The sequence below is a fragment of the Dama dama genome, chromosome 27, assembly GCF_033118175.1.
Source record: "Dama dama isolate Ldn47 chromosome 27, ASM3311817v1, whole genome shotgun sequence".
NCBI classification, from domain to species: domain Eukaryota; kingdom Metazoa; phylum Chordata; class Mammalia; order Artiodactyla; family Cervidae; genus Dama; species Dama dama.
The window spans coordinates 38,228,159-38,237,264 of NC_083707.1; the positions used below are offsets into that span (position 1 = coordinate 38,228,159).

The window sequence follows — 9,106 nt, forward strand, 5'->3', positions numbered from 1 at the left end:
CAGGCACCGACTTTTAAAGAGCATGTGAGCATGACAAGTGTCTGTCCGCAACATGTCAGATTTCGAAACTGCCTTGCAATCCAGGCCGGAACTCGCAGCTTTAGCCGGGGGGAATAGACTTTCGCCTAGGGTGTCTGTGTCTCATCCTCCCCCCCATCCCCCCGCCCGCCCGCCCCCTACTGTTGCTTTGGGAGGAAGAGCCCCGGGAGAAGGGTGCGTCGCTCCGCGCCCGCGCGTGTCAATGGCAGCCGCGCGTCCTGGAAGAAGTTGGTTCTTTTCCCGAATACTTTTCCTGCGCAGCCCCGCCCCTTGAATCAGCAGCGGCTGTCTACTCCTGCGGCCCGAGTCGGGCCGGTGGAGTTGGGGCAGCTGTCAAAATCGAAAGGGGAGGTTTTTTTCTTCCCGGGGGTGGAGGAGGGAACGGCGTGGGTTTTTTTTTCCCCATCTGTTGCAATTTCCTAACTAAACGCACCCTCGCCAAACCCGGGAAGAAAGGCCCAAGGGAGCAACTCAGGGCTGGTGTCGCCGCCGCCAAGCCGGGGATGCGGGCGGCGGGCGCGCGGCGGGGACAAGGGATCGAGTTCCTGGGCTCGGCCGTCCCCACGAGGGACCGGTGACAGCCGCCCCGGGGGCGCGGGGTGAGGCGGCGCGGCCCGGGCGCTCAGAGCGGTCCTCGGCTGCTGGAAGGTGCGGGGGAGGGGCGGAGGAGCGGCGGGGCGGGCGGGGGACGGGGCGGGCGGCTGGGGGCGGAGGCAGGACCTCCGGTACCTTCCCTCCCTGCCTCGCTCACTCTGACAGCGCCGAGGTGCGCCGAGCAGGAGCCGCGAACAAAGGAGCGGAGTGGGGAGGGGAGCGGGTTGGGCGAGGGAGCGTCCCCGGCCCGCTGCCAGAAGATCCCGGCGGGAGGAAGCCCGAGTGTCACTTGAATTCCGCCCGAGGAGCGGGCGCCTGGGATTCGAGCGCCGCCGGGTGTAGCAATAACGGCTGGAGCGCGTCCTCCAAGTTACGGGAGAGTCGGCCGGGAAGGAGGACGACCGCTCGGCCCCTCCGTCCCCGCTCCTGGCCCCTCGAGACCCCCGCTGTCGCCTGGCGCTGGCCGGGAAACTCCAGAATGAAAAGCAAGAAAGGTAAGGCTCACGGGCGGCGCGCACTCTGGGCGCGGGTCCCGGGGCAACGTGCTCGCCGGGCGGCGCGGGTGACTTGGTGGATTGTCCGCCCCGGGGGCTCGCGGGCCTGAGCCGCGGCCGTCCTCTTTGTGGAAGCTGCGTCTGGAACGGCCGTTGCTGTTTTCCTTCCAGACACAAAATGAGGGGCTGTTGTGGGGAGACGGGCCTCTCCACGCTGCTGGCACGTTGTCAAGGAGCACGCTCCGCGCCTTGTTTGTGCGCCTCCAAGTTTCATTGTCTCCAAACCGACACCCCACGCTCCGCCGAGCCGCCTTGTTGGCTTCTCGCGGGCGGGGGAGTGGGGTCCCGAGTCGGGGGTTACCCCCGCCCCGCTTTTCTCCGTCGGGACCCGGGGTGGCCCGGCCAGCGGGGTCGCGGCGCTTTGTCTGAAAGTTGGGCTCCGGGGCTCTCCACTCGCTCCCGGCAGGGTCCGGGCACGACTTTTCCCGGGATGGGGCGTTTCACCCTCGGAGGAACGTGACTCTGGACCCCCGATCGCCCCCGGGGGGGTCGGTCCCTTTGGGAAAGTTAAGATTTTCCAGAATTCCTAGCGTCACAAAAGTTTTCCCACGATGAATTTGTGGCAAGAGGAAGAGTTAGGACTGAGGGCGTGCAGTGAGAACGAGTCCAAGTGTGACATGCAAAGAGCGAGTCTGTCATTGTTTCCACCAGGCCTTCTGGAAGCTTTACAACTGAAACTTGCCGTCAGTCTGGTTTAAAAACAAAATACACAGAAAGAAAGAAAAAAAAAACCACCACCACCACGAAAGGTCAAAGAATGTTAACTCCCTTTTGAAGTTAACTTTTTGAGTCCCGGGCAGGGAGGCACCCCGAACGTTCCGTCGTGGGCCGGAGCTGGCTTTTCTGTTGTGATTTATGTCGAGTGGTTCAAAACAGAAGTTAATCGCTGGGGGAAGCCAGCGCGGAGGGGCGGGGGGGGGTGGCGGGCGGCGGGGTGTGCTGCGCATGCCCAGACTGGCTCCTGCTCCACGTTCTTCCAGACTCGTGCGGCGAATACGGTTCACAGACTCAAGTTAGAGCCGGCCAGCCCCGGACCGAGAGAGAGCGTGTGTGTCCTCGGCCACGTTTTCACTTTGGACTTACGTTCGATTGACCCCGGGCCGGTGACTCAAACACGCGGAGCCCCGCACCTCCCGCTTTGCGGGCGGGGGTCAAACTCAACGTCCCAACCCCGGGGGTGGGGGGGGTCGTTGGTAGTTGAGGTTGGACCAACTCCCCGCGTCCCCTCGCCGGGGACCTGGGGGGCTCAGAAGTTTGGATGTTTAACTGGACTGGGAGAGAAAACGCGCGCGGGGAGCGCACAGGGGGCGTCGGGGGATGGGGTATGGTGTCAGTTTGGAGAGGACTGACAGGTTCAGACCGTCCCCGGGAGGGAGGCGTTCCCTCCCTCGTGGTGAACTGCCGGGGATAAGTTGGGGGGAAGGGTGTTTCTGATGGGTGCCCCTAGGGGTGCTAGAGCAGGGCTTGGCTTGCCCCATTGTTCGGGTTCTGGCGCGGGCGGCAGGGATGATCCTCCCCGGCCACCCCCGGGCTCTGGGGTATCCCCTCCCCACCGTGCCTCCCGTTCCGCTTCCCTCGAAGCCCCCCTCCCCCAGCCGGGGCCCGGCAGGAGCCCGCCGGTCCCTGGGGAATCTCCGTGGAGCGCTGCCCCGGGGCGCGCGGTCTTGCTGCCGCGCGCCGACTCATGGAAACAATGAAAGGTGACGTGTTGGAGGGGAAACTTAGCCGACTGCTTCAGAGCCCGTGCGGGGGAGCAGAGGCTACCGAGGTGGCCCCGGTTTCTTTCCCTTTTTAGGTTTTCCTGGCAAATCCTCCGCGGGTGGGCAGGCCCCTCCGGACGTTGAGATTCACGGTCCGGTTTCTAGTTTCTTCTTGTAATCTGAAACTCCGAGGCCTGGGCGAGCTCTCTCGCTCGTGAGCTCGGAGGGGCGACTCCGGCGGGGGCCGAAGAACTGGCGGAACAAAAGCCTGCGGGCCGGCGGGGGCCGGGCTCCTCCCTCGGCTCGTTCCGCCCGGCCCTGCTTGCCCCCGCCCAGGCCTCCGGCCACCTGGGGGCCCCGCGCCCAGCGGCCTCCGCCGGGGCTCCGGAAGAGACCTGTCCCCGCCGGGCTCGCCGAGTCCGACTATTGTCTGCCTGTCTTACGAAAGTCTGAAACTCTTTTCAAGTTTTGTTGAAAATAAAAGCGCTTTTTAAAAAAGTCAATCGTGAAGCCGGGGGGGGGGGGGCGGTTGTAAGACTGGTTAGTGATAATAGTGTCCCGCCTTAGAAAACTGAGGATGCCAAAAGGATATCCCCAAGTGACTTTCAAACGAGCAGAAGACTCGTTGAGGAAAATCCCCCAAGTGTCATTGCTCCCGGCTCCTGACGGGGTGGGCTCCTTGGATCTAGTGTCTGGGGTGTTAAGTAGGGTTCCTGTCACTTCTCCCGAGATGTTAAGATCCGGAAACTTGTTAGGTTTGCTTTTTCCTAATAGTACACTTATAAGTTCCTTCGGTTATTCTTATTCCGAGATCCCTTTCTAGCCTCTTTCAGATTTTATTTTTTAAAGTCCAACTTCACAACCGCTATCTCTGACCCTTCCCAGTGCTCTGCCGCTCCCTCTGTTCCTATTCAGGGGGGAAAAAAGTGCTTTTCAGGGTTGTGGAATCCATAGGCCATCTTGTGGCTGTCTAAACAACATTTCCTTGTATGTGGATGGAGTAAGAGGCTTGTGATCCCCGCTTCCCGCCCAACTCCCCCCACCCCCCATCACCACATTTTTTAAAGCGTGAGCAGAGCAAGACGTTTGGAAACAAGTCGTAACCGGGAAAGCGTTCAAAAGCTCTTTGACAATAGGAAATGAGTAACGTGGAAAAGTCTTTTTGTTTTTCCAAGTTGAGCCACAATCCGGAGGGAGAGTTTTAATGGAAACAGCCCTGACAGCAGCAAACGTGGTTTGCTGTAGTGAAATACCAGCTGGGGCAGCCAAGGGACTGAAGTCTTAACTTCCTGTTCCTTCAGCTTTGTTAAGACGTCCGGAGGCCTGGCACTCATTGATTCTAGTGAACTGAGAGCAGAGTAAAGTCACTGCAGTTTGGTATTGCTTAACTGGTATCTACCTTCTGTCACTCGCCTGTTCTGAGAGTGACGGCTTCTTGTCAAACCAAGTAAGCAGATCAAAGGACACACTTTAGGGGGTTTTTGTTTGTTTCAAACTATTTGTGATTATCAGTTTACAGTTGGGAGTTCACTGTTCAGTGTGCCGATTTTAATTTCTTAAGGATTTTTTGGTCAATACTTCTTCACCCAAATTTTAACATGGGTTTTTAAAGGTTTTCATCTGCTCAACAGTGAAAAGCACTTTCAGTTTTAAATGTGCCTCCTTTTTTTGAAACTTCTTTTTAAAAAGCAGTTTAATGAAATCTTCTGGGGAAAGAGACATCAGATATGTGGCAGCGGTTAGAATTTAAGATTCCGGGGCCTTTTACTGATGGCTGTTTGTTCATGAAGCCTTGAGCTGAAGTGAATTTGCAAGATCATCCTCCTCTTTTGTTAGAACTTGCTTTACTTTGTCTTTGGAAGTTTCTGCGTTTTCTGTGGACACTCCCTCTGGCACCTTCTGCCCCCTGCTGTCCAAAGCTGAAAATGTGTCAGCAAGTAGAGTTAGATTCAGTTAACTGGTGATCCATCAAATGCTTTAAAAGAAAGGGGTTTTGGAAAAATTCCTTTAAAAGCCATTGAATGGTTTATCACTCTGAGGAATATTCTGTTTTTATTTCTTACCAAGGTAAACTACTTGAGGTTCTGTCAACAACGTTAATGAGAATGCCTACCTTTACATTTCATGCTACTTTAATTTCTTTTACATAGAAATACTGGTTTTTAGAGCATACTGTAGTATGCTTCAAAAACAAGAATTCATTTTCTTTAGTCAGAGTAGCCTTTTGTATTTTTGAAAGGGGGAAAGTTAAAGTTCAAAATTTGGGGGCAGTTTCTTGGTTAAGACTCCAAGTTTCCAATGCAGGGGGTTCAGGTTCTGTTCCTGGTTGGGGGAACTAAGATCCCATATGCCTCGAGGCAGAGCCAGAAAAAAAAAAAGTCAAAGTTATCTTTAAATGTCTGAAAGGGCCAAGTTTGAATTTTTGTGGAACCCAGTCTAAGTGTGATTTAAATATTCTCTATGGTGTGTGAATTTTTAAAATTTCTGGTAGGATTAAAGTGCCTGTAAACAAAGGAGTTTCCTTTGGGAGTTGCATATTCAAGTTTTCTTTGTCATGTAATGATTTAAAGCGGAATCCTGCTTATTGGTATGTAGTATTCTAGGTTCAGATTAAGCTGGCAATTGCAATTTATAGAAATTTAAAAATCTACTCAGTATTAGGCATCTTTTGAGGTCTTAACATAAATACTAAAAGTAGAAAAAGCTTTTTATGCCATGAAACTGAAAGCATCAGTGGTTGTTTGTATTTAGTAAAAAGTGACTAGTGCTGTCCATTAAAAGTAGGTGTCTAGTTTTGAATAAAAGGAAGTAGCAGTGAAAAGGAAAAGGAACTGGCAGAAGATTCTGGCATGCATTTTATCTTTCGAATACTAACTGGGTTAAGAGTGTAATTTTCCTTCCTTGTATCAGTGGGAAAAAAACTTCCATTTTATTTCAAAACCTGCAGTGGAAGAGGGAGGAAGAACAGCGCTTGAAACATGCATTAAGATACTGGCTGGCCTGTTTTTCCCAGTTAGCAATGACCTCACCGAGGAGGTTGTCAGACACATCCCGTCTGCTCTGCCACCTCTCCTGTTTCACACGTGGCACGCTATTCGCCTTGGGTGCAGCTTTGTTTCGTTTGTTGGATTAGACTTTTCTGAGCTTCACTCAAAAGGAATGTGAGTCGTTGAGTCCTGTAGGAAAGTGGGTACAAAAGGGAACCTGACCGTGGGCTGGGGATCTGGAATACGCTGCGAGTCGAATTACCCTGCAGATTTCAGACGAGCTCTGGTGTTTGAGGACAAAGAAACACCGGTGCTTCCCTGGACTCTCAGAAGTTGAGAAAATGCGGTTGTGCTGAGTGTTTAAAAGAGGTGAGCTTTGCAGTAGGTGCTCTGCTGATAAAAGCAGCTGATAGCTGGCCTCTGTCCTGTCCTAGGTGTTGTGGCCGCGTCTGGCAGTGAGACTGAAGATGATGACAGCATGGACAGTCCCCTGGACCTCTCCTCTTCTGCTGGCTCAGGCAAGAGAAGGCGGAGGGGCAACCTGCCCAAGGAGTCCGTTCAGATTCTCCGCGATTGGCTGTATGAACACCGATACAACGCCTACCCCTCAGAGCAAGAAAAAGCGTTACTGTCCCAGCAAACACACTTATCTACACTACAGGTAAGGAGAAGGCATTCCCAGGGGTGGTGGGATTCCCCCCCCCAGAATCACTTTACAGCATTCCTCTATAGCAAGTCATAAACTGCCTCCTCACTCAAAGGTAGGGGGGGGCATATCTTTTTCTTGTAAAGTTTATAGTGCTAACAGCTAATAACTGTTAGCTATCTAGAGAAACAGAAACACTTGACAGTCATCTGTCAAACAGCATTTCCTTTAATGCCTAAAAGAGCCTTCCTTTATGCACCGAACATAAAAAGGAGGTTAAATCTTACTCTATTGCCCAGGAAACTGGTTTGATATTTAAACAAGGACAGACTTAAGTGAGGTAATTCATGTCCTGTCTGTTGACATAGTCATTTGAACTGGGAAAAAAATCAGTAACTGGGAGGAGTGGCTCTTTTCATACAGGAAGGTTTTCCTGTAGTTGATTAACTTCAATGCTGGGCAGTAGATAATAGGTTAATATGGGGAGAGTTAAAAGGTAAACTTCCCTCTCTAAAATAATTTTCAGACATTTGAGAACGTATACCTTTTTTTTTTTTCTGTCCTGAAAGGATTTAAGGATGATGAGAAGCCAAAAAGGGAATTTGTATTAGAAAAGGAGGAGGTTTATGACAGGAAGCACCTCTCCTTTCTTGGGTGGGCTCAAAATACCTTGAAATAAATTTGTAGGTTCCTATAAGCCTTTTCATGCCTTCTTTAATGCAAAGAGAGAGACCAGTTAGGCATCCTCCAAGAAAGTTCTGGGTTAAAAATCTGCCTGCCAGTGCAGGTGACTTGGGTTTGATCCCTGGGCTGGGAAAATCCCCTGGAGGAGGAAATGGCAACCCATTCTAGGAGAATTCCATGACAGAGGAGCCTGGTAGGCCACAGTCTATGGGGTTGCAGAGAGTTGGACACTACTCAGTGATTCAGCAACAAGATGAAGGAGGTTCTCAGGCGTGTTGGCAGAGTGTTAACATGTCTAAAACATCCCCGTACAATTTCAGGTCTGTAACTGGTTTATCAACGCCCGGCGCAGGCTTCTCCCCGACATGCTGAGAAAGGATGGCAAAGATCCAAATCGGTTCACAATTTCCCGCCGTGGGGCCAAGATGACTGAAGCCAGCTCTGTGGAGTCAGCAGTGAGCATTAGGAACCTCATGCCAGCTCTAGAGGAGAGCCCGTTTCACTCTTGTACAGCTGGGCCCAACCCAGGCCTGGGGAGGCCACTGTCTCCTAAGCCGTCCTCCCCAGGATCCATTTTGGCTCGTCCATCAGTGATCTGTCATACCACCGTGACTGCATTAAAAGATGTGCCTTTCTCTCTCTGCCAGTCAGTTGGTGTGGGACAGAACATAGATACACAGCAGATGGCAAACAGCAGCTTTACAGACACCTCCCTCATGTACGCAGAGGACTCCTGTAGGTCTGGACCAAGTGCAAACACACAGAGTGGTCTTTTCAACACTCCTCCCCCTACTCCGCCGGACCTCAACCAAGATTTCAGTGGATTTCAGCTTCTGGTAGATGTTGCACTCAAACAGGCTGCAGAGATGGAGCTTCAGGCAAAACTTATGGCTTAACCCCCCCTTTTTTTTCCCAAGCAAAAGAGTTCTCAAAAACAAATGTTATGATTGCTGGGATGATAGCAAAAGATGAATTTGCATTATTTTATATATTTTTTTATTAATATTTGCACATGGGATTGCTAAAAATGAAGCTTCCTGTTACTGAAATGTTGTCAATGGAATACAGTCATTCCAAGAACTATAAACTCAGAGCTACTGTAGAAACAAAGGGTTTTCTTTTTTTAATGTTTCTTGGTAGATTATTCATAATGTGAGATGGTTCCCAAGATCATGTGATTTTTTTTTTTTTCCCCCTTCCCTTCCCTTTTTTTTCGTTGGTGTTTTTTTCAGACTGTGCAATACTTAGAGAACCTATAGCATCTTCTCATTCCCATGTGGAACAGGATGCCCACATACTGTCTAATAAATTTTCAATTGTTTTTTCAAACAAGTATGAATCTAGTTGATTGATGCATTTTTTTCATGACATAATAAAGTATTTTCTTTAAAAATTCCTGTAATACAGAGTATTTTGTTGAGGGAGGCACTTCTTAAAAATGAGTAGGAATATAGCACCCTAGTGAGCAGGAAGTTGGGGGTAGGGTGGAGTGTGAGTTGGGGGGGTGTCACTAACTCTTTGAACAACTGTGGACAAGCCAGTCTGTATAAACAGGATGTGTGATATTTACTCTTGATAGGAGGCATAGCAGGCCCTTAAATCTTTTCTTAAAACTGCATGACAAATTGAAATGAATCATTTCCATCGGTGTTTAGCTAACCAAAAATCCCTTGGTGGTCTAGACTGCATATTTTAAGCTGTGACCCATGTTGAAAAGGAAAGTCTTGAAGCACCGGAATGTGGCCTAAGTTTTCAGAAGTAAACAACAACCCAAGCAGTTCTTAGTATTGCCTCTGTCATGTTACCCTAAAATAACTTTTGTTCAGTGGTCCAGTTAGGTAAGGCCTTTACGTTTAAAATCATTTTTCAAAGCACTGTCTAAAATGGTTAAAACAGCAGAGT

The 9,106-nt window shown here is 50.6% G+C and overlaps 1 protein-coding gene across 2 annotated transcripts; it reads left to right on the forward strand.

Moving 5' to 3' along the window:
- Positions 1 to 798: 798 nt before the first annotated feature.
- TGIF1 (TGFB induced factor homeobox 1) lies at positions 799 to 8,539 on the forward strand. Of its 2 annotated transcripts, none has more exons than XM_061131415.1 (3): positions 799 to 1,127; positions 6,309 to 6,535; positions 7,525 to 8,539. In XM_061131415.1, exons 1-3 carry the CDS (start codon positions 1,112 to 1,114, stop codon positions 8,098 to 8,100), a joined length of 819 nt encoding a protein of 272 aa, XP_060987398.1. In that variant the 5' UTR covers positions 799 to 1,111; the 3' UTR covers positions 8,101 to 8,539. The 2 variants fall into 2 exon arrangements, with proteins under 2 accessions (XP_060987398.1, XP_060987399.1); XM_061131416.1 differs by lacking the exon at positions 799 to 1,127 and adding an exon at positions 2,621 to 2,887.
- Positions 8,540 to 9,106: the final 567 nt, after the last annotated feature.

Excerpts from the sequence above, each read along its gene's own strand:
- TGIF1 (XM_061131415.1), top strand. Across the intron at positions 6,536-7,524 it reads CACACTTATCTACACTACAG|GTCTGTAACTGGTTTATCAA; the intron begins GTAAGGAGAAGG and ends GTACAATTTCAG.